This window comes from Mirounga leonina, unplaced genomic scaffold, assembly GCF_011800145.1.
Source record: "Mirounga leonina isolate KUSES-001 unplaced genomic scaffold, KU_Mleo_1.0 Mir_115, whole genome shotgun sequence".
Taxonomy (NCBI): domain Eukaryota; kingdom Metazoa; phylum Chordata; class Mammalia; order Carnivora; family Phocidae; genus Mirounga; species Mirounga leonina.
The window spans coordinates 6,236,694-6,262,131 of record NW_023270268.1 but is presented as its reverse complement, the minus strand read 5'-3'; the positions used below and the strand labels follow the sequence as shown (position 1 = coordinate 6,262,131).

Sequence of the window (25,438 nt, the reverse complement as noted above, 5' to 3'; positions counted from 1 at the left end):
ATTATGGGATCTTGAAACAGGATGAATAAGAAATAACCAAGTCACACGATTTCCAAGCTTGCAAGCCCAGCCAAATGTGATCTGTGTTGAAATGCTAGCACCCCACGGCAGGCCACCCTTGCCACGCTCGAAAGCTGTGCAGGATTTCTGAGCTTGCTGGGCTGTATTTGAACAATCACGGCTGTTGGTATTCACGCCAACTTTTTACATATGCTTAGTGTGTGTTCTGTAACTTCAACCAGTGCTGAACTAAAAGCCAGAAAGCCATCAGCTCTGGAGTGGAAGCTGGATGCAATAACACAGGGTAAAGAAGGCCAAACACACACTGTGATGTGCTGTGCTCTTATTTTTAGGAGAGAGAACATTCTCCAAAATATTTGTGATAATGCTAAAAAAAAAAAAAAAGCAAAATACAGAAAGCAACACTGAAGCCAAAATATGCGGTTGTGGCTGTGGATTGAAGGAGCTCTGATAATGTATGCTTCCAGCATCAGTCAGCCCCAAGGGAAAGGGAATCTTAATTCTGTGAGCTTTAAATAACCTCGAGCCTGAGGAAGGCCTCAAATGAAAACAAAATTAAAGAGCAGTGGGAGATGAAATCAGAGTTTCTTTGTGTCTGCATCCCACAGACGTGGCTGCAGGCCACTGTCGCGCTGTACTTGTTGGGGACCGACCTGAGCTTCCCAAATGCCCAGAGGGGGTACCTGAGGGCAAAGCCATTAGTGAGGGGCCAGAACAGACCACAGAGAACTGAAAGATGCAGGGCTTGGGAAGAATCTCAGTCCAAGACTCTGGGGAATTGGTGTTTTTGTGAAAATTCAGGAATCACTCAGGGGGTGAGTACGACAGTATGTTCGTTCAGATGCACATTTTGGCTGGGGTATAAGGGATGCCAGATTCAGAGGAAAGCACCAGATCAGGATTTACTACGGCTCAGGGCAAAAACCCGAGATGTCATATCAAGGATGTAACAGAGCTGAGAAAGGAGGATTTCTGAGAAACAGCTTTTAGAGAGAGAAGTGTTGGGGGGGGGGTGCGGGGGGAGGGTGTCCGCCCTTTAAAGCACACTTCAGGGCACCTTGATCAGCACGGTGGGGTGGGGGGTGCTGCCCAGGGAATGGAGGGGAGGACTGCTGGCTTTCCTTCTCCTGGCCCAGCGAAAGAGAAGGGGACATGCAAGAATCCCGGCATTTCCAGAGACCACCAGGGCAGAGGCTACTGAGTGGTGCCCATATGCGGAAGCCGAAAGCTGGTGTGAGGTGACCTTTGGTCCTGTCCCTGAGGGCACGGTCTCAGCAGCAGAAGTTGAAGGGGTGGGTGTCTGGCTGCAAGAGGCTGAGGTTGGAGGACAGGATGAGGGCCTCGCAGGCGAGAACCCCCAGCTGGGGGCTGGCTATCCAAAGGTAAGAGTCAGCTTGGAATACCCATGTGGCCCTGGGAGTGCTCCTACCGGTTAAGGGGAGTGAGCACTTTTCTATTTGACTCACACTTCCCACAGGACCTGCTGTGAGCCTGGTGGGGGGCGGGGGGCACTCAGGAGCTCTCCCAGGGGAATTGAGGGGTGGGGTGGCGGGACACAGCAGCAGAACCACTGCAGGAAAGCAAGATTGTTCCTGAGAGAGAGGCAGGCTTCCCTTCTGCAGCTCGCCCTCACCAAAGGGAGAAAGCCTTCGCTTTAAACCAAGTTTTGATGATTGCAGGGGACACCTTAATTATAGTTTTGTGAATCTGTTGTGACACTTGAAGTGATGGCAGAGCTCTGCATTACCCAAGAGAGACCTGAGAATGCACAGGACTGTCCTAGACCACCCCCCTCCCCCCAAGACAAGGAAAAGATTAATCCCACCAAGTGGGCTTAAAGAGAGTACAGGACACAAAAAAGATGCTTTGTGATTGCCAGCGAATGCGTCACGCTTGCCGGATGAATGGGCACACTCCTGGCTCCCGCTGACGTTATATATTCACTTGCTCATTATCTATCCCCCTGCCCCCAGCACACTCGCTCCCCAAGAGTAGGGACTTTGCCAACATCTTACACAGTGCCTGGCTTGTGGGAAGGGCTCAAACATTTGCAGACTGAATGAGCGAAGCATGCCTGCCCTGGGCTAGTTCTTCTTTCCTCCCCTGTAGGAAGCAGTGTGTTTGCCTCCATCTCTAGACTGAAGCCTTCTTGAGATGGTTTGGGATGCAAGACTCGCTCTCACTCATCCACGATCCCTCTCAGCCCTGGCCTGGTCCTTTCCCCGTGGCAATCACTTGATGATCGTGCAAGGGAGTGGGCAGAGTGGTCCAAAGCGTGACTCCTTGCTCTCTCTGGGGGCCAGAGACAGCTGAGCCAGTGCCCCTGCTATTCTGTACAGCACATCACCCCAACAGGCTGGCCCCAACCTGGCTCATCTGAAGAGTCTGGGAAATGGCATTCTTTATAATTCAGAATGTGGGACGAGGAGCTCCTTCTCAGCTCCTGAGGGCATTGTCCTCCTCAAAGGAAGGCTTGGGTTGAGCACCCTCATTTCAAGGGTGACCATGCTGGTGGTGGTGGGGCTTTAGTTCCATAAAGCTGAGCCCGTTGCTTCACTCTGTACCCCAGATCCTGAGGGTCTTTAGGTCTGAACCCTGTGCTAACCTTGTGACTCCACTGAACATCCTTCCCTGGTTGACTTTCAGCCCCTGGTTCCACTGGCTGCTCAGCAAGTGTCTGGCCTTCCGGTTTCCCGGGCTCTATTAGCCATGCAGTTCCTCATTTTGTTTTCTCATCATTTTCAGTGGATCCTGCCTGACCTTGGCCTTCAGGGTGTTTGGTTCTGATCTCCAGACCACCTCTGGGATGGACTTAGGATTCTTGGCATGAAATTTCCTTTGGAGGTTAAGGTAATGACAGATAAGACACAATAACTGAATGCAATGCATGACCCTTGACTGGACTCTGGACCCGTGAAAAAGGGGCTGAAAGGTCACTGAGAAGACTAGAACTACTGGAACATGGACTACAGAGGAGATAAAAGCATTTTGTCAGTGTTACATTTCCGACATCTGCTGTGCTGGTTATTGAAGAAAATGGCCTCATTCTTAGGAAATGCACACTGGGGTCCTTATAGGAAGGACACGTGATTTCTGCAACTTACTTTCCGATGGTTTAGAAAAAAAACTATACATTGAGAATGATAAAGTAAATGGAGGAGAGTGTCAGCATCGGGTGAGGCTGGGTAATGGCTGCATGAGACTTCCTTGAATTATGCTTTGCAATATTTCTGGTAAGTTCAAAACCGTCTCCAAATAAAAATTCAAATTACAAAAGTAGCCTTGGGTATCCAACCTACACCGCAATCAAAGTTTGCTTCTTCCTATTCACCCACCTAACTTCCTCTCCTTCCATCCTGCTGTCAGCCGAGCGCTACCCAAATGGCACTTCAAGGCGCACGTGGATTCTGGCTGGTGGAAGCAGCTGACGACCCCTAAGGCCCTCCCGTGGCTTGAGGCCACAGTGGAGACAGAGGGGCAGGAGTACACTCCTGAGGGTAGAAGTCACCCTGCACGGTCCCCTGCCCTAACTCTCCCTCCACCCACAAAGCGTCCAGGACAAGCCCTCTCTCGAGGAGCATGTCTTGGGGCCTCTGACAACAGCCTTGGCCCAGCCCTCAGGCTGCTGGGCCCTCTCCCTGCATCAAGGAATGCAGCCCACAGAGGAACTCTGTGAACTAACCAACCACGTGAGCTTGAATCAGAATCCTCACCTCCCCTGGTCTGTCTCTCCTTGGCTGTAAAAATCATTACCTCCGACCGGGATGGTCCCCAGTCCCTCCCAGCTCAGTCCAACCCGGCTAGCTGCATAAACACAACTGGACAGACGACAGCCCTGAGAGCTCCCTTCCCAGCCAGTGCTCTGGGGCTCTGTCGCTCAACTGTTTCTTCCTCCTCAGCATCCGGAGCATCATCAAAGCGTGACCAGGGAACGTCTTTTCCTGTTCCCATAAATCAAAAAAAAAAAAAAAAAAAAGTAAAGCTCCCCCTTACCTCTGAGCAGTAATGATGAAGCTAAGGACTTCCTCTTCCCCAGACAGGTGGCTTGTGTCAAAGATCACGCTGAATTCGTACTAGGGGAAAAGAAAGTGACATCTGGCCTCAGCAAGCATTCCACGCTTAGGAACACCACCGTCTTCTGCAGTTTATGACCTCTGGAAGCTCATTTGCAAGGCAAGCTTTATTTTTTTATGCGTATCTTTCCAGTTGCCAGGCCAGAGATACAGCGTTAGCAATAAAACCAAGCCTAGAGCGTGCTCTGTTGAGAGGCACGCTATTTTTCAGCAACTGAGGGTCTCTAGGAAGTGATATGTTTGTCTCTTAAACCAGGCCTTTCTAAGTGTCGCCCCCACACCATCTTCCTAATGTCTGCCACACCTGCGTACCATATCACCTATGTCATTTACTGTTACTTTCATTGCTACTCTTTTTGTTTGAAGACTGCTTTATTTTTTTAAATTTTATTTTATTTAAATTCAATTAGCTAACATATAGTGTATTATTAGTTTCAGAGGTAGAGTTCTGTGATTTCATCAGTTGCTTACAACACCCAGTGCTCATTACACCACACGTGCCCTCCTTAATGCCCATCACCCAATTACCCCATTCCCCCACCAGCAACCCTCAGTTTGTTTCCTAGAGTTAAGACTCCCTTGTGGTTTGTCTCCCTCTCTGATTTCATCTTATTTTATTTTCCCCTCTCTTTCCCTATGATCTCTGTTTCATTTCTTAAATTCCACATATGAGTGAGATCATATGTCTTTCTCTGACTGACACTCTCACTTAACATAATATCCTGTAGTTTCATCCACGTCATTGCAAATGGTAAGATTTCATTTTTTTGATGTCAGAGTAATATTCCATTGTGTATATATACCACAACTTCTTTATCCATTTATCTGTCGATGGACATCTGGGCTCTTTCCATAGTTTGGCTGTTGTGGACATTGCTGCTATAAACATTGGGGTGCAGGTGCCCCTTCGGATCACTACATTTGTATCTTTGGGGTAAATACCGAGTAGTGCAATTGCTGGGTCATAGGGTAGCTCTATTTTCAACTTTTTGAGGAAACTCCATACTGTTTTCCAGAGTGGTTGTACTACTTTAGCAGGAAAATTTCTATCATGAGCACAGATGGGAATCAGGATCACTTATCAGTAAGAGAAGGTTGTCATAAAAATAAATGAAAACAAAGCCCCATTGCATTCTGTGGCCTGCTGAGGGCTCTGAGCCTAAGGTCTACTCTATTTTGATAAGAGGGAGATTAGCAAGAGCTAGGGAGGTGTTGAAGACAGGATGGCACTATGGGAGACTTTCTCCTGCATGTGATCCGGGAGAAAGAGTGTTGAATAGGTAATAACTGTCTCGCTGTTAGAGTCAATGTTGTTTAGTGCAGTGTCCATGTTTGGCCTAAAATAATTTAAGGAGCGGCCTACAATCATCTCAGGCACTCCCCGTGGTGAGCATCCTATAACTTGGAGAAGACTGCCCTGAGCAAATGGTTTTCACCATGTACACACTGGGCATGTATGGGAATGTGGGAGGGACCCCCTGGTAGGGGTTACAGGGCCAGGCTTGACCACAAACTGAGTATGTGATCTTGGCTAAGACACTCACACTCTTTGCCTTTCAATAAAAATTTGAGGATGGACACAATGCTTCTTAAGTTCCATCAAGCTCTGAGAGTCTGTGATTATTTAATATCTAAGTATTTGGGTTCCTTAGTGACTAATGCTAGGCACTGGTCTACCTTTGCAACACTGGATTCAACTGCACTAAATGTGGCCTGAAAGTAATGAACGCTGACCCATCAAATAGAGCGGACACCGGACATCGCTCTCGAGACAGAAATTTCTGTTGCTGCGGGGCTTGTCAGTCGCCAGGGAGGGTGGGGACATAGAGACAGGACAGGAAGCAGAGCTGGAGGACACAAAGGAAGGGAAAGTCAAGGGGACAAGAGTCAGAACTGGCAGGAGATCTGAATCAAATACTCTAAAGACCCAGGTGAGGTGAGAAGCCAAAATCGGAGAGGGGGGCCTGGGAGAACGGAAGGTCAGAGACTGGGCAGGCTGGTCGTGAGAGACAGAAACAGATGGCCACCAGAGTAAGCTGACGATGCAGTCATGAGGCTTAGCAGGCCGGCTGCAGCCTGATGAGCCACAGGGGCCGAGGCACAGGGCAGGGCAAGCTGGGCGTGGACACGGGTGGTCCCCGGCCCTGCTGGGTCACTCCTTGGGCTCTTTCTAGGGACTCAACCCTAGACCTCCTGCCTCCAGCTTTAGTGTTGCTCTGGTCTAAACCTCTGTATGTGGGAGGAAGGTAGCGGCATTACCGAGCTGGGAAAAAATCCAACTTTCCAACGCTCCTACTTCCGTTGGTTCCATGACTATTTTGAGAGTTAATGACTTTTGACAAAATTTAATGCTCCAGAATTCAACGTGGCTTTGTTTTCACTGTATTCATTCTTATGACTACCCTCACTTTATTGTAAGTGATCCTGGATCCGTATGTGAGAGTGATAAAATTTTCCTTTTAAAATAACCTTTAAACTAAAACTAGAAGACACACCTTAGGTTTGATTTGGGATGTCGGCTTTATTTTACCCATGAAATGGCAACTATTAATGTTTTTCAATTAAGTCTATTTTCTGTTGCTGAAAAGATTTCAATGAAATGTGTATGTGGAGGTGCCACGTATGTTTCTAAGGGCAATAATGTCCAGGGTTCAAGGACATTGAAAGGTTCCTAAAAGGGTTAGGAATCACGGATGTAAGAGCCATTGTCATTTGGAGTAGGCACCTTCAATGGGGCTGAGGGGTTCGAGTGATTTGCTAGGAAATCAGCAAATCTTCTTTCTCACTTGAACATTCTCACAACTGGCTTGCAAAACAGCCACGAGGTACTGGGACCAAAATGCCTTGGAGATTAAAACAAGTTGATTCTGTGACATAGGCAGGAGAGGAGGATTAAACTTTCATTATTTTTTTTTAAGGGGGAAAAAAGTTAGACAAAGGAATATGAAATTTCCTTCAAATCATAGCAGGAAAAATAGCTTCCATTTCAAAAGGCAGACCTGATCTTTTAGATTCTAGTTTTGCTTCCAACAATCACATCTTCTATGTATCTTTGCATATCCTTATAATACTGGCACATACCAGAATGTTCCATGAACGTTTGAATACACTGGACCGTATTATTGATTCAGCTTAGAAAATTTGGCTCCGTATAAATACCAAAGTGAGTCTAATTTCTTTTACTTTAAAAAAAAAATGAATTGCAGTACCATTATTTATGTTTTAAGAATTTTAAGAGGTCTCTTCAGAAAATTGTGAGTGCCCAGGGGAGTGATAGTCAGAACCGTAGGTCACTAGCCCAGACCACATTTCTCCTATATAGTTGTACTCACAGTGGCATGGAATGTCCCAGAGCAAGCTTTTTAAGGAGGCCAACCAGATGGTACTTGCCAAAGTACCAAGGCCATGGTGCGTCTCTCACATTTGGGGTATGTCATGTGGATCAAAGAGGAACAGCATGTGGGGAGGGCCCTTGTGGAGTAGTAGATCGCAGCCCCCCTTGGGAGCTGGACAGTGCCATTGTGCAAGGCAGGGGTGGGGGTGGGGTTGGGGGGATAGAGGAAGGCTGGGGGGCAGGGTACAGCTGACAGGGCAGGTGGCTGGTGGGAAGGGTTGGGGGCCTGCTGCAAAGCAAGTGTCCCATCTCTGCCCCTTACCTTCGATTTTGACCTCATGAAAGGAAATCCCACGCTGCATTTGAGGAAGTCTGATTCGAGCAGTTCACAGGAAATGCCCATTTCCTCCTGAAAGAGAAAAAGCACCAAAGGATGGGCTGGCTGCGTGGAGACAAATGTGTGTAAGTGGCCTCCACAAGGCAAACTGAGACTTCAGCAGATGCGGTCCTTCTTTGGGGAAGTTCCCAGATAATATCATTGTTGGCTTGGGTGGGAGGGAAGCCTGCAACCAGGCTGAGTCCCCAGTCCTCCTCCGGCAGCCCACCCTTCCCATGGGCTCCGTGGGAAGCCAGGCGTCCAGAACATTCTTAACTAATGTTTCGGCTCTGAACCCTGGTGCTCTCCTGTTGAACTGGGCCAGGCTGCATGTGAGCCAGATGCCTTCAAAAGTTTGGATGAAAGACAACCATGTCATCTTCTTGGACACTTTCTCCTAAGCCCACACTCTAATCCTGCCTTTCAAGATCTTGCTAGTTTAGGAAAGACAAACTAAGAAAATCACATCAAGGAAAATACAGGGATTCTTTCCTTAGCCCGAGGTAGTGAGGGCTGAGCTGGTCCCCTGCAAGCCTTCCCAGGTACAAGAGCAAGGAGAGGTCTCCTAGTGTAGTCTGCTGAGGCTGGACTCTACATACAGCGGCACGAGAAACCAGGACAGGGGTCGTGGGGGACTGCTGCCTTTCTACCTGGACACATGGTCTACAACCAAGGTCAAAGGAAAGCCAGGAAGCTCTTCATAACCCACAGGTTCCAAGTTACTGAAGCCAAATCAAGACTTCCATGTTGCAGATTTTGGAGAAGGAGAAGCCACAGAACTAGCACTTGCTGAGTATCTAGAAGCCAGGACATCAAAGTTCAATGAGGTCATGTACCTTCCCCAAGGTCATTCTTGGTGGACTCTAAAGTTGTTCCCACTATCAGGAATACTTTTCCTCAGTCCTCCTTCCAAGGCTTACTTCATGCATCTTGGCCCCAAATCCTCCTGGGTGCCAAGTTCACACACGTAGTGTGGAAGCGGCACAGGATTCAGAATGGACCCTGAGCTTCTATGGGGTAACTGAGTCAGCATATCACCTACTCCGATCAGCGTGAAGGGCACAGGTCTGAAAGATGTTAGTTCCCATCCTTGAAGAGCTCATAGCTTAGAAAGAAGAGACCTCCCAGCAGATAAACAGACATTTACATGGAAGTGTGAGGGGCTGCTCTTGGAACCTAGAGGATATGCATCATCAATTTCAATAAGGAAACCAGAGGATAACTTCTCAAATGCTGTCTCAGGACCTGCATGTCCCAAAGACTGGTCCTAATGATTCATTGTGGGGGCTTTGTTCCCATCTCCTTCCTCTTGTTCCTCCCTGCAGAAGCAATGTCCACAACTGGCCCGAGGAGAAGCTCCTCTAAATCCTAGCTAATCAGCTTGTGGGCATCAGGGGCAGCGAGCCCAAGCCTAGGTGACGTTGGCTCTCAGTTTCACATCCGTCATGGGATACAATTACTCTCAAGAGCGTCCCAGCATATATATAAATTACATGAGTTCTCAACTTAGTTCTAAACTCCCTTTGTGAAGTTCCATACCTCACTGGAAATCCCTTTCAAACCAGGAGAGAGGTTTTCCATTCAAGTCAAAGGTCTATCAGTTCTTGAAGTAAAGATTCATTGCTCTGAAGACTTTTTTAGTTTTTGCGTGGGTGTGAAGGAATGACTGTGACTTCAAAAATTTGCTCTGGAACTTGAGAGGACCTCAGGTTACTTGGCTTTGGCTTCAGACTGCTTTTGATTATTCAAGAGCTGCTGAAATTACTTCTTTCTGTTAATTCCAAAATGCTAGAAAATAATGCACAAGCCAGCATTTATTGCATTATTCCGAGTCTCTCTGCCACCCTAAATAGTCTACTAGAGATTGCAGAATTCTGGTTGGACCTTGGTGGGGCTAGGCAGAGAGAGCAAAAACCACAGACCTCTCTAGGATAGAGTGCTCAGTGGACGATTCATGACTCACACACTCCTGGTGGTGCTATAGGAAAGGATATCGGGCATCACCCTTCTGCCGCCTGTCAGCACCGATACAGTCCTCCTGGGGTTATTTATTCCTGTGCTCCACTCTCCTACTATAGTTGTGAGGTAAGCAAACACTACGGTTCCCTGTGTGGATGGTGTGGGTGCTGGTCCTAGAACCCCTTTACCACATGGGTTTAAAAGCCCCCAGCTGAATGGGAGCCGCTTTGCCTGGGGTGGGAGGGGGAGGGTTACAACACCCACCTTCAGAAGCATTCTGAGGTTTGACATTCTTGGATTGACATCCCTCTGCCTCCAGGTAAGACTGGCTCTGTGGTGAGGTTTAGGTTCCAGAGCCCCTGTGGGATTAGGCTGAGGCAGCCTCCAGCTGACAGCACATCTGTTGGGTTCCTTCCTCTGCCCCCTTCTGCTCCCTTCACTCCTCTTCTTTCCAGAGCATTTCCCTAGTAAGCTGCTTGCACAGAAATCCCCATCTCAGGTTCTGCTTCTGGTGAACCTGACCTCCTACAACACTTTTTATAGCTGAGGCTCCTGGCACTGAGAGCTACTGGAAAGGACAGGGCGTTTGCTCCCAGGTGAGGAACGACAGTGGAAGGGGAACATCACATGCTAATAAATCTTTTTTAAATTCACACTAACCAAGAGAAAGCTTATCTAACTGTAGTTTATGAAATCTGGATAGCCAGGCCCATCAGGGGAGCAATTTACCCCAAAGCAGCATCAACATCCTCTTCGTTCCGGTTTCACACCAAGCCCAGGGCATAACTAAAAAACAGGCTCATTATGGAGCCATTCACACCCTTGGCAGCCAGGCAGGCAACCTTGAAGGCACAGAGAGACCCAGTGAGGCTTCAAAGTAGTGATCTCTTGGGGGTTGCCTATTACTTCTGCCAGACACTTGGTGCCCACCAGGAAGTATGTGGGAGAGGTTCCAGACATCAGGCGTCTCCTTGGCTCTGCCTTTTCCCATGTCCCAATCATTGCCTATCCTGAGTTTAGGTTAGAGAATGCAACTTTATCATTGTTGCAAGACTTAACGATGATCGGCTCTCAGCTGACTGGGAACACGGACCAGTGAACAGACTTCTGATGACCCAATTCAAATACAGTACAATCTACTGCAGAGGGAAACTAAGACCTTGCTGCAAAAGAAGCAGACTTCCATGAAATCAATGAAAGTGATGATGGAAAACTGCTCAAGCCACACAAAGCCACTGATAAATCTGGATCTGGCTGAGTTAGATCACTTATCTGATAAATATCCCTGGATGATAACACTTTAAGATGCTTCCAAAGATAAGGATTTAAATAAAAAAGATCGAGAGAAGCCTTTGGAAAAAATATGCCTTTGTAAAAATGACCTTTTGCGAGCACCTGAATGGCTTAGTTCGTTAAGCCTCTGCCTTTGGCTTGGGTCATGAGCCCAGGGTCCTGTACTGAACCCCATGTCTGGCTCCCTGCTCGACAGGGAGCCTGCTTCTCCCTCTCCCTCTGCCTGCAGCTCTGCCTACTTGTGCTCTCTCTCTCTGACAAATAAATAAATAAAATCTTTAAAAAAAAAAAGATGCTAATAAAGCAAATAAGCTTTTGTCTTGGGTCTAAGAGATCTTTGACATTATAATTCCAATGTTACAAGAGCTGTTAAATGTAAGATAATATAAACTTATTTCCATATTTCAAGTAAATGTCCCAATCAAATCTTAAAAAAAATTTTTTACTATGAAATTTTGGATCTTATTCTAAGAAGATTCACATAACTGGCCTTTTTCTCAGTCCCGCTTTCCTTGGCTAACAAGGATCTCTAATACCATACAATGCTATCAGGGCTTCTCCCTGGAGATGGAGTGATTCAATTTAAATGAAATTAATTTCTTTTTAACTGACACACATTACTCTTAGGATCAGGAAAACATCAATGAACATTTTCTCGAACATGTGATGAAAAGCATGCTTGATTTAGGCACATTCACCTCTGTATCCTCAGTGCCTGGCACTGAGCCTGGCACTTAGTAGCTCCTGAGTTTGCGCTTATTAAATAAATGGGCCTTGGCTGGTCGAGGATTCGGATGAAGGGACTGCAAGAAGCAGCTCATTTGCTGGTCTGCCTGGCATGGGAGATGCTTGCCTTGGCAAAGGCCCCCTCTTTTCCAGACATACCTCAGCTCTCCCAGGCCCGGGAGTGTGGCCAGTGGAGCCAAGCCCCAGCCCTGTTCGTAACGTGCAGTGGTTGACAAGAAGAATCAGATAATGAAGTAAGGGAGCCCCGTTGGCCTTTGGACTTGTTCCTCCCAATCACACAGCGTTTGATTTCATTCTGGAGTGCGCTTTATTTGACCACCAACACAGTGCTCTTTGGGAGCAACAAATCTGCAAAATCCGGCAAGGGCTCAGCGCCAGGAAAAGTTTGAAATTTGACTTCTCATTTTTTAGCTTCCTCATGGGTTTGTCAAAATGAAGAGGATACACATGTCCCCATGTCTGGCAATTTGGTGTTCATCTAAGACCCCCTTCCTTCATCTAGGCACTAGAGGTGTGACCCCTATGAGCTGGTAAGAGAAGCCTCCATGTTTACTCAGTGAATACAGAATTCGGGTAAATTTTGGAAGCACTTTATCCCCAATTCTCTAATCAACTGAGGAGTCAGAGGTGAGCAGGGGTCCCCAATAAGCTGGCCCAGGAAGAACAGAAAGATATTTCATTCCCAGGAAATACTTTATTGTCCCCATTCGACCATGAGTCAGCCTGAACCTCACCAGAAAAAACAGTCCCATTCCCGGAGGGGAAACCTTTGGGACAGGGTCCATGAAATTCCTCCCCATGAAGAAAACCACATGAGCTTACAGCATAGAAAGTGCACAAGTTAGCGTCCCAGCTTTAATTACTGGCTCAGGTCTGCAACAGCTATGTGTCGTCAGGCCAACCATTCTTTCCTTAAGCCTCCATTTCCTTACCTGTCAAATGAAGTCATAACATCTGCCCTCTAAGACTTTGTTGGCCTGCTAGTGCTGATGTCTCTAAGGATGGAATACACAGATGGCCCCTACTCGGTAATGGCTCACTACGTGCCAGGTAGCTCCTCTGGGTGGTGCCTTCCCTTTTGAAGCCCTTTTATAAGGAGGAAACTGGAACACAAAGTAATTATATCACTTGCCCAGGGGTTTCTAGCTGGCAATGTAAGAATGGATCAGAAGGGGCTTGGGGTGGGGAAACCAAACAAGGAACAGACAAAGTCCCCTTTTCCCTCCTCCACCAAAAGAATCCATGGAAACTAAGCCTGAAAGGTGGGGAACATCACTCAATGAACCAAGAGCAGCCTTTATGTAACTTAGAACATATGGTGAGTCTAATACGGATGCCCAATACGGCTGATAGCCTGGCAAGGCTGGGTCAGTGGTTACAGACCTCCTGCCAGATAGGTGCTGCAGCGGAGCAGTCCGAGGGAACCGGAGATGATCACCCACACACGTGGGGGATTTGGAGGAATCGGGCCAAGAAAGCACTACAAAGCAAGTTCCTTTCTTAAATTTTGTCAAAACCCCGTTTGGAAGCCAAGGCCCAGACTATGCTGGGTTTGTTCTTTCCATGCTTAAAAAAGTGAAGCAAGTAGGAACTACAGTCAGGACAGATGTTTGAGATGGATGAACCACTAAACTGTTAGAGCAAAATTCCCCTGTGACACGGAGTATCAGAATTTGGTGAGTGCACGTTAAGCCACTCTGAACCGATCACAGGCAGGCACAGAAGGAGCAATTATCTGATCAAAGGCGAGTCTTCTCCCCAACAGTGCTCGTGGTCTTAGAAAAAAAGTGTTCTGAAAGTTTTAAAATGAGTAAAAATACTACATTTTAAAAGCCAGTATGAATTAGAAATGAGTTGAATGGACTTATTCCTGTAACATTCCCTTCTTGGCGGGCTCTAAACCCTGTTTAGAGCTAATCTCTATATTTTCCCAAAGTGCAGACAAATAAAAACACCTCCCCCAGTGCTGGTGATTGCTCCCTTTGGGACCACAGGGGTACGAACTTGAGAATATAAACAAACAAATACAAAGAAATCAACCAGCTCTTACTGAAAAAGCCCCAAATAAAGAGACCAGTAAGCCATGTCTTCTAAGGCTGAAGAAGAAATTATTTGATTTTCACCTAGGAAGTTTGTCCTCCTGTTAAATAGAGGCAATGTCTTATTCTTGGATCTTTTAAAACATGGTTTCTCTTCTTAGATTAAAAAAAAATATTTCCCAGAACTTGCCAATTCTTAATCAACCAGCTAAGAATTCAATGTTGCATTCTATCTCACAAATCAAATTATTTTGATTTTCTATCGCTCTTTTCCTTTTCCCTACAGGCTGACTGGAAAATCAACAAGGTGGAAACCTCTCCCAAAAGGACAGGAAAGAATTTAACATCATGGCATAAAAACAATTTATGAGCAGTGTTTGGATGAAAAGGTTTTGTAGGAGTCAAGTGTTTGAGGGGTACTTATTAAAATCCCGGCCAGGAATCTTGGTTAGAAATGTACTCACAGTGAAGAATTTTACCCCGCCTACAAACCCACTTACACTCCTGCCCACTCAAAACTTGTTTCCAAAGATTTTGTCCCTAAGGGCCTTGCTACTCAAAGTGTAGTCCTTGGGCCTACAGCGCCAGCCTCACTTGGGAGCATGCTAGAAATGCAGACTCTCAGGTCTCACCCCAGACCTGCTGAATTAGAGTCTGTATTTTAACAAGATGTCCAGGTAGCCTCTGTGATCATGACCATTTGAGAATCACTGCTCTAGATCACTGAGCCCATCGGCTTGGGAGACAGGCTGTCAACCCATGGAGACCACCTTCCTTATGCTCTCTACCCTCCAGAAAAATAGGTATACTGCTGATGCTATTTGAGGGCTACTGTATGTGTGAGGACACACTTTTCCGGAGCTGGAGATCTGCCCGTTCACATGTCCCTTATCTAGGTTCCCCTGAAAGCGGACTCTGGGACAAGGGGGTGACCTCTGGGCACTCCATGAAGGAGTGGGCAGGTATGCCACTGGTGGGTGAGAAAGCTGGGGCATCTATCCTTCCATATCCACCTGTCCTTGGTTGAGTTGTTCTAGAAACACCAACTGTCCTGTGTTTCCAGCCCCTCGGTACTTGACTATAGCGCACGCCTGTGGCCAAGAAAGCCCCAAGCAGAGAGACACAGGCAGGCCTCGGCCTGCAGAGGAACTGGCACAGATGGCCTCCAGGGTGGGTGGAGGGGATACAAAAGGACATGGACAGTAGTCCCCTGTCCTCTCCCATCTCCACAAGCAGTTGGGGTGGGGAACTGTGGACCCGGAACAGAGGCAGCTACTGATGAACTTCCTTGGCCACAGACGAAGAGACAGGGCCTCAGAAAGGACCTCTCCCCGAGTACTGTGTCTCCACACAGCACGCTGGGGCCTCATGGAGGCCTATCTCTGGGGGCAGCCGCCTACTCATTTCTTCCCTCAGGTTGGTGCATATCTGCTTGGCTACCTTTGGACACACCTCAGGACTCTCCTTAAAGAACCAGCATCTTCTTTTAGAAGGATTCCTCCCTCCTTTTTCTTTTCTTGCTGCCACAACACATCAGCTCTAACCTCCTCCCACCCAGGTCAGCACAAAACCACCTCTTAGTGGATGCCCTACTCTCAGCTGGTCCCCAGTCTGTTCTATAAGCTACTCCGGGTGAATCTTAACACACTCCTTGGTTCACTTTTACTTAAAGACCTTCAGAGGTTATTACCTATCAACACCCTTCACTAATTTCTAACTGGAGTGTGCACTGGAGCCGGCTGGGGCCAGAGATACCATGCACAGCTGTGTAGGCTGTTTACTGCACAAGAGACCTGGCTGTGGGGAGAGGGGCTGAACTCCAGCCCAGACTGCTCTCCCCAAGTCCTGCTCCTGGCCAAGAGGCTGGGGACCACCAGAGGGGGCACTTCTCTCTGATTTGTATGATGTGCCAGAAAAGACCATGTCTGTGTGCAAAGCTTTCTAAAAAAGACCCAGATGGAAGCCCTGCCTAGACCCACTGAATCACAGCACACAGCATGGGCAAGCATTTGCTGAAAGCTCCCTGGGTGGTTCCAACGTGCACTCAAGTTAAGAGCCCTCAAAGGTTAGATTACGTCATGATCCTTGTTAAAGATGCCGATTGCAGGCCCTACCCTTCCGAGTGGGATTCTTAAGAGCAGAAGAGGGGTCAGAAGATCTGGATTTTGAATCACGTGGAGCAAGTGTTCTATGTCAGCTTTTGAAACACTGACCCCAAGGGCGAGGACAGTCACTGCCGTTAGGGAGGTGAAGAGATTGAGAGCTAGCCTGAAGGAAAAAAGGTGCCTTCCCTGGGTTCTAACTCCCGTGAGGACAGGATACCTGTCATTATGCCCTCCCCTGCCCAGGATGGGAGCCTCACAGACCACTGCCCTGCCCCCCATGCCCTCAGGGCAATGACAAAGAGAGAAAAACGGGAAAGACCGTGGCCCAGCTCCAACACGGGTGCTGGCCTCCCACTGCCCCCCAAGGAAGCCCATCCATTCACTCAACAAGTGTTTCTTATTTTGCCTCAAATGGGAAACAGCTCCTATAGCATAATTCATACGTATGAGATACGCATGTTTTCTGTTATGTCTTTACATCCATTCTCTCATTTAATAATTATTTCGTGGGCAGCCTCAATGTCCTTCACTGCTTTTATAAGCAGGCCCTGTTGTCTCCTGGGTGGTGCTCCCAGCCTGTGGGGAGGGAGAAGGACCCGGCTGCTGAGGAAACATCCCTGTAGACCTGGGTGTGATGACTGCCCGGGTGGGGTGCGCTCAGCGGGCTGACGTGGAGCTCCGTGTATAAGAGAAGCTAAGACACATAGGTCAAATGCTATTATGAAATGACAACAAAAAATATTATTCATAACATGGCAAGATCTAGCTGAGGGCCCCCTTATTCAGAACTGTATCTAACAGACTAAAAGGCAGAGGATGGATCCCTGCAGGACCTGTGCTCTGCTATTAATTTACTCAACAGGTATGAGTAGACTAATCTCATGTGCTAGGCATGGAGGTCCGAAGCAAGCTTTCCCGCTCCGTGCCAGACGCAGAGTGACTGCCTTGGTGAACAGAGCGACATACACCAGCTGCAGGCTCCAGCTGTTGGAGATGCCCATGGGAAGGACAGAGAGGGGAACACAGGCTGTATCTCAGGACCTTCAGACTGCACACCTTCCAAGGAAAAGCCTGATGCCAAGAACCTCAAAGCTCGATACCACAGTCAGAACAAGAGCAGGTCCGTTTTACAAAACTGAATTGAGAAGGACCCACTACTGTAACTAAAAGGTTATGTGTCCTTTTTGTATTTTCAAAGGAGATGGACTGGGTTTCCTAGGATTGTGGTTGGTTTTCTCTATATTTGGTTTTAACATTTTCAGTTAATTGGGCACTTACGTAAACTGACTCACACAAAGCGTAAACATTGTTTTTGGTTGTTTTCATGGCTAGGTTTTAAATTCAATCTTGCTACAGTTGTTTGTGAAAGATCTTCGGATTCTTCCTGGTTCTTGGAGAAAAAAAAAAAGGATGAGCTGCAGGTTCATAACACTGCCTAAGAGCCAGTATGTTCTGAACTTGTTGGATGTCAGAGGCTGGCTTGGTTGCAGGGCACAGATGAACGGACTGGCTTCTTCATGGCTTCCCATGCCCTGGCGCTGCAGACGGAATGGACTGATCAGCACTCTGTGTGTCTCCCTCTGTCATTTGCTGGGTGTCTCCCTCACAGGCGGTTTTGCTCATTCTTTAGTCTCCCTTTGATGATGTTTTCATTTGTCTTGCTTTCCACACTGGTTTTTAGTGCAGCTTCTGATGGCTAGACTGACCACACACCACCCCGCTCACAGCAGGGCATGGAAGGAGACAGCGCCCCCTCCACACCCCCATGCCTGTCTTCCCATGTGGCTGTGCGCAGTGATTTCCAGCTGCCAGCACCTGTTTGTGAACGTGGAGAGATGGAAATGCTTGGGAATTCACACCCCCTTGGGGGACCCCTTACCCAAGAGCTCTTGTCCCTGACTGGGAAGCACAGAGAAGTGACCTGTACTTTGTGCCAAAGTTACCCACCTAATCTTTCTCGCCCCCTGAGAACTGTGATATACCTTTGCTTGGCGTCCTTTTCCACTTCCCTACTGGTCTCTCCTGGAAACACTTCCTCGTAAATTACTTTCACGTGATGTCTTATCTCAGGATTTCATTCTAGGGAACTTCGAGACCGTCAGAGACACACCCAGCTTCCCTCCTCTCTCTGTGCCCCAGCTCGGGGATGCCAACCTGGCACCAGTGGGAGCACTTCAGGCTTTGAGCAAATGGCCTCTCAGGTCTTAGAAAACCTCTCATTCTCTCTAATGCACGATGCCGAGCAGGGCTGCTTTACTGGGAATGCCAGTTCTAAGCAAACCAGGCTCTTTTAAAACAAAGAATTCCACCCGCCAAACATGAAGGGTGCAAGCTAAGATGGCGGTGCAGACAGACTTACATGACTCACGTATCGATTTTAATCCACTTAAGTGCCTCGTAAACATGAACTCATTTAATTATTGCTCCTGAACGTCTTCTCTTTGTCCACTTTGGGAAGGAGGCCTCCCACCCCGTCCGCACCAGGCTCCAGGCAGGGACCCTGAACAGCAGGTTAAAGCCACTCTCCTCTTTACAGAGCTTCCCAGGGGAAGGACCCGGGACCCTGGAAACTTCTCAGCTTGTGATTGTGCAATGGTTTTTTTCAAACTGACTTGGGTTCAAGTCATAGTTTGACCACTTACCCAGTGGTGCCTTAAGTGCCTCTGTAAAAACACAGATAGTCATTCCTACCCCACAGCCTTGCTACAAGGATTTAGCAAGTCACTATGGCGGCTGCCATCATATCATGGTGGTGGTTGCTCCTCGGCTCTCTCGAGGGACTCTTCACGTGTTTCCTTTCCGCTGCCGTCTACATTGGCTGGCAAATCCTAAGCTGTTCAAAGCCCCTCCCAGAAATATGACCCTCCACCTGGCTGGGCTGCCTGAAAAACAGGAGACAGAATTAATGTCTACTGAACTCTGGTCACACGGCAGACACTGTGCTAAGCACTTTGCTAGGATGGACAGATTTATGCTTCTCAACAACCCTACGAGGTATTAGATCATCCACTTTGCAGATGAGGATCGAGAGGCCCAGGGAGGGTGAAGGAACTGGTCCAAGGTCTCATGGCAGCTGCATGGGAGTGAGCAGCCTAACCCCAGGGCCCCTACCGCCTCACACACACTGGTCTGCAAAGGGGCCTTCAGGGCGCAGGGCGCATGGGTTTTCCTTCCTTTGCTCTGTGATAACCTGCCTACAGCACAGAGGTTCTCAAACTCTGTCGCCATCAGATGCACACTGCTGGGACTCACCCCCAGCGCTTCCGAGTCACAGGGGACCAGCCTGTGAATGTGCTTTCCTCATCAGGTCTCAGGTGGTGTGGACGCTGTGTCAGGAGACCATGCTTGGAGGAGCACCAATCTGGATTCTCAGAAACACTGGCCCCGGGCAAGACCCCCACTGGAGGACAGCCTTGGAAGATGGAGTAGGATTTGGTCTGCTGAGCCAGTGGACATCTGAGGCGGCCCCTTCCAGGGATGCTATGAAGTCTGTGGGGCCCCCGTGGGGCTGCTAGTGTAAGGGAGCCCTTCACAGGCCTTCCACTGTCACTGGGATGCCCCATGTCATCTTCCTCCTCATTGCCTCTGACCCCCGGACCCCTGCAACAAATAGAAGAGTAATGTAATGGTGCTATGGTGAAGAAGTGCTGAAGAGAACAGAAGGGGAGGAGGGAATAAACATTTACTGAGTGTCTTCTCATTTTGGGACCTTGAAGCGCCATCTTATTTAAGCCTGACACTGTGAGGTGGGTCTCATAATCCCCACTTTCCAGGTGAGGAAAATGAGGCCCCGGGAAGTTGGATGACCTGCCATAATGTGTGCAGCTATTTGGTGGCTGAAGCGGGGGGTACACAGTGCCTCTGTTTCCTCTACCCCGAGCTGTTTCCTTGTGACCGTCTGGATGGTGGCCATCCTGTCTCAGACATAACCCGCACTGAGCAGGCTGCATAGGGGCGGCCTGGGACCCCATGTGCTGTTTCTGCCGGGGAAGGAAACATTTCATATGTAGCATTTCAGACCACGAAACAGACTCTGGTCTGCGTGGGGTTTCCCAACCAGAACTACAAGGGTTGGCTGGTATCTCAATGGCCTGGAGGATCCACGGCTTGCCCTTAGAGCAGACAGAAACAGCAGTGTGCCTGCAAGGAGAGCGGCCCCAGGCCTTCAGAAATGGCCAGGAGATGGCTTGCTGGCAGCCAATGGGCCCATTCGTGAGTCTCCAGCATCTGCCCCCTGGTGAAGAGAGCTCGGCAGGCTTTTTACGAAGGGCACAGAGTTTTCTTTGGCACAAGATTCAGGCTTCCTGCCGTGTTCCAATGACCTCATGAGGGAAGCACCCCTGGGCCCTTCCCCAGTGCCAACAATCTGGGTTTCACAGCTCAGGCTTTCTGCTTATTTGGGGAGAGAGCTTGTTTCTTGTCTTCTTGAGGCCTTCCTCCCTCCTCCATCTGTGGCTCAGTCCACTGCCCTCCTCTGTATTTGAAGACAAAAGGCAGTCCTTTCAACTGGAACCTTCTAGACAGGGGGATGTGGAGGAGGGAGTCCCCTCTGTTGTGAGCACCAACTCTGCATCTCCTCAGCAGATGAATTTTTAACTTCTGAGAAGTGACACGTGGGAGAAGAATTCTGTGTTTGAATCTTAACAATTAGCACTAAAAAGCAAAAGGAAAAATCACATGGACCTTGAGACAACAAAAGCTCCTAGTTCTTCCAAGGGTTTCTGAGAGGGGTTTTCCTAACTGGAAATTCTGGTTCCTTCCCTCTGCGGGTATCATCCAATGCCACGATCCACCAAGGGCATTTTAACCCAGTCATTTCTAGAACCACTGGTCATGTCCTAGAGTTTTACGTGGACACTTAAGATGGCCACAGAGCACTTACGAGTCAAGGCTGAGGTAGAGAGAGAACCTCTTCCTTCGTCAACATGAGCAGGAGAAGTAGGATCCCTACAACAACTATTAGCTGTGAGACTATGGCCAAGCTCCTTGCCTGCGCTGAGCCCGATTTCTGCACTGGTAAATGAGGATAACAATGTTGTCCTCCAGTTCTGTGAGGACCCATTACAATTCCTTCTGGGGAGCCATCTCCTCCCCATATTCAGCCCAGGAGCTGTGGGTGGCACTCCATCCCCACTCCCCTAAGAGGTGGGGCATGTGACCCAGGCTTAAGGCAGTTAGACCAATGAGACTCAATGAAACTTTTGCGAGGACTTTTATGCCATGAGACTGCTCATTCACTGCGGCTTGGCAGCCATGTTGCCACCCCAAGGGGACAGCCTAAGGAATGAGCCAAAATGAGAAAGAGAAGCTGACAGATGGAGAGACACTGTGACAACTTTCTGAGGCCCTACAATAAGCTGTGGCTAAAGCCAACCCTAGGTTTTTTTCAGTTTGCAAAACAAGAAATTGTTTTCTCACCCAAGCCACTTTGGGATGAGTTTTCATTGCTTGCCACAAAAAGGGTTAAAACAGGTATAAATACTTATCTCCCAGTGTTCTGGGAAGCAAATTAAATAAAAGCCCTTGAAAGGGCCTAGCAGAGGGTGGGCTGGAGAACAGAAGCAGAGTAGGCCTGGGTGCCCACCCAGGTTCTGGGGCGCACCACCCCTAAAAGGGGAGGACACTCAGCCATGATGGCCCCATGCACCAAAGAGGGATTGGGGGCGCTCATCAGAGGGGTTTAGGGGCACATGTGTTAAAGTCCACACTGAGATGGAGTCCTCTGGCTACCTGGTCCCACAGATGAATGACCTATATCTGAAGAAGCCTCAGAGCTGACTTAATTTCCTCAGACCTAGATGTAAAAGTGACTCAGGTTCATTCATGCCTGGCAGGCATGCCAAGACTTACTGGATCTCGAACCCTGTCTTTGTCCATCATCATTTGGGAATGCTGCTGCTAGACCCTGGAGAGCTAAGAATCTTTGATTTTAATGAATGCTGGGTACTGTTGCAGTAACCTTACAGACAGTACCTAAATTATAAGTCTGGAACATGCATCCTGAATAGGAACAGTGGTTTTCAAATATGTCCATAAATTATTTGACCCTCCTCCCTTCAAGAGGTGGAGCCTCAGTCCCCTGCCCCCGAATGTGGGCCAGATTTATGGACTCCCTTCCAAGTAACAGAATGTGGTGGAAGTGATTCTGTGTGACTTCTGAGAGAGGGTCATGAGCTGCCTGGTTCCCACTGGGGAAAGTCAGCTGCCATGTTGTAAGGACACTCGGACAATCTGCTAGAGGGGCCCTCGTGTGGAAGACCTGAGGCCTCCTGCCAACCGCCACCTCCAGTCCATCAGCCACGTGAGAAGCTACCTTAGAAGCAGATCCTCCAGGCCCAGTCAAGTCTTAGATAACTGTACCCCTAGCCAACATCCTGACTGTGCCCTCATGAGAGGCCCTGAGCTAGAAACACCCCGAATTCCTGGCCCACTGTGAAGGATATTGACTGGCCGCTGTTTGCAGCTTGTAGGTTTTGCAGTAATTTGCTGCACAACAATAGATGACTAGGCATCGTCAGGGCTGCTGTGCAGAGACCCAGAGTCAGATAGTGGGGGTGGGAGGCACACGAAGGCCCACCTCGTCTGGCTCCAAGGCCAGAGTCTTGCCCTGTGTCCACTTCAGGGAACCTGCACAGTCACCAAGCCTTCCTTGTATTTTGGCCATTAGTAGGGTGACTGTGCATCCCATTTGCCTGGGACAGTCCCAATTTATGCCTGTTTTCCTGGGGCTAATAACTAATAATGCTCCCAGTCAGTCCTTGAAGTGTCCCAGTTTGATAGACTATATCGTCACCCCAGCTCTGATGTTCAGGCTTCAGAGTCCCTTTTGGAAGACACTCTGAAGCCAGAATGACTCTGTTCAGGGTCCAGGTGAGAGCCCTGCTCACCCTCCTCCCACCTGAACTGCACTCAGGAGTTCATCCTCAAACCCTACCTTTCATCATTCTCTATTTTGGGCGGGACGTGTGGTGGGGTGGGGGGGACACAATATTTACTTCCTGTCAGTTCCCTAATGTCAGGGATCAGGCCCTGTCCTTAACTGTGAGGCAGGATGGCAACGGAAAAGCTTTGCCATCAGGCAGATGGGGGTTCGAGTCCCAGCGCTGCCACTTGCTGGCTTTGTGAGTTGGAGCAAACCGCCATCTTCCTGAGCTGGGTCTGGCACTCAGTGAAACGGAGATGATCATTCCATCGCCGCAGGGTTAGCAGGGGTGCTCCCTGAGACGACAGCTGTGACTGTGCCCAACAGCGTCCCCCTCCCACACGGGGTGTGTTCCTCTCCCTCGCAGGGCTCTGCCGAGTCTTTGTGAAAATCAAGCCAGAGCGGTAAGTACAACGCTATACTCGGTGTTCTCTATGACAAGAAAGAGTCCGACGGGATCCCTTCCCCATCCTGGTGTCAGGTTCACCCTGAGAGTACGCTTTAGAAACACTGGATTCTCCAGCTCTGCTCCAGACTTTCCAAAGCCTCCCGAAGGTGTGCTCTGCCTCCTCCCTGTAGGATTCTCGAGTTAAGGGTGAGAAGTGAAGACAATGACATCTCCCTCCACCTCTCCCTATGTCCTGTCTCCCTGCGGCTGCCCCCAGCACAAGGTGGACTTCTTTGCTCCACCTTGAGTCTGGGCAGGACACACCACTTGCTCCGACTGACACAAAGCAGCAGAAGTGATGCTCTGCCTGTCCCCGAGGCCTGGGAGCTTCCGCTGGCTCTCCTGGAGCCCACGTGCATGAGCTGGGGCCTGTCTGCTGGAGGACAGGACCACAGAGCTGTTGCTCCCACTGCCCCGGACCCTGGGGGGCCCGGTGGGCCTGCCAGCTCACCACAGATGCCTGCATGAGGGCAGGAGCCCGGCCTGGAGTGGAGGGACCACTGCCAGGGTGATGAGCGACATTAGATGGTTGCTGTACTGGGCCATTACATCTGGCAGTGGTCTGTTACGGTGACGGGTACAGAGTTGCTGTGAAGAGTAAATGAGGGTCCCTGTGAGTTACCTCGGTCCTACCCGGCCAACACTCAGGAAGGGGTGGCCATGAGGACTGGGTTTCGTAAACTTCAAACACATGGTTTTCCTCACCTGCTGAAGGTGCAGTCACTCCCCAAGATCCCATTTAAACAGTAGATAACTCACTGATAAGACTGTTCCTTAACTAAGTATCTGTAAATTATTGAAGCATATTTAACTTTTTATTTGAATTGCACTGACCTCTGTCAAGATGTTTATAAATTTTTCAGTATTAATCTTTTTGTAAACAGAAGGAGTCTGAGGTTAAAGTAATCAATTTCTTATTTACCTTCCCTAAAGTCTGGATTTTATTTGTTTAGCTCAAAATAAGGTTTCTGGCACCGTACGGTTTAAATGTCAAAACTTTTCAGACATTTTCCCATTTACATGGGCCTTAATTTATATCCAGTGTCCAGCATAGTGATCAGGAAGAGCCAAGGTCTCAATTCAAACCCCACCCATCTCCCTCCAAAACACAAAGTCCCACCTGTTCAGCTCTAGTTAGAATGCAGACTGTCTTCCATGTGGGCTCATGGAAAATCTCAGGAAACTGTGGAGGAGAGCTGACCAATGCGTTTGCTCAAAAGGAAGAAGGCAGTGAGGGGCTGAGCTCAGGTTCTAGGAGCTTGGGTTGGGATTGGGGTTAGAAACGGGTTTAGCATATGCCTCAGACCTGTGTGTCCTTTGCTCCTGGCCCAGCTCTGATCTCAGCTCCGGCACGGCAGACGGTTCCGTGGGTGCTCACACTCACCCGCACCCTTGCCAGGCAGGACAATCTACTCCTTCAGAGGCAGCCTGCAACTGACTGGGAGCGGGAGCTGGGGAATGAATGCCGTCTCGTGTCCTCTAACAGAGGTTTCTGAGTGACTTTCTTGACACCTCTCAAAGGTGCAGCGGTGACCTAAAAACACACACTCATGTGGGCTTTTCTTCCCTCCTTCCTGTTCCCTGGGACCCTGCTCCAATAGACCACCTGCACCCACATCCTCATTTCAGGCTTGGCAAATGGCAGACACCATTTGCCTGTGGTTAGTAGGTCATAGGGAAAGGAATGGTCTGAAAAACACCACTTTGGGAAAAAGTTGAATCAAAAAGCCCAGCAGTCCAACCGAGGCTGAGAGAAAGATTTCCCGAGGGAGCTCACGGGGAAGAGTCCTCCTGACAGCTCAAAGGGCTCACGGGCAAGATACGCAAGGACAAGTGGCTCTTCTGGAGCAGGCCAGTATGTGTGCAGGGGGGAGGGAAGCAAGAATGTAAGAGATTCACCTGCCTGGGTTCTTGTTCTGCGAAACCAAACTTCCTCTGGCCTCACTTCCAACCTGCATTCCCATTTTACCCCCAACGTCAAGCCCACCCCATGGAAACTGTTGGACTATCAGTCAGTCAACCTTTTCATTTTCTGCTGCTTCCAGCCCGAAGTCCCCATGAGGCCTGGCCCTGCTAGAACACACTCCTTCCTTCCCAAATAGCAAGCTGGATTCTAGAAAG

General features: G+C 48.8%; 1 protein-coding gene across 1 annotated transcript in view; it reads right to left on the bottom strand.

Moving 5' to 3' along the window:
• ITGA9 (integrin subunit alpha 9) overlaps positions 1 to 25,438 on the bottom strand; it is a 346,914-nt gene that overhangs the window by 78,956 nt on the left and 242,520 nt on the right. Inside the window, exons 19-20 of the mRNA XM_034991993.1 lie at positions 7,751 to 7,837; positions 4,015 to 4,094 (exon numbers count right to left, since the gene is read on the bottom strand). Coding sequence (XP_034847884.1) covers positions 4,015 to 4,094; positions 7,751 to 7,837 — 167 coding nt within the window. The remainder of the gene's footprint in view (positions 1 to 4,014; positions 4,095 to 7,750; positions 7,838 to 25,438) is intronic.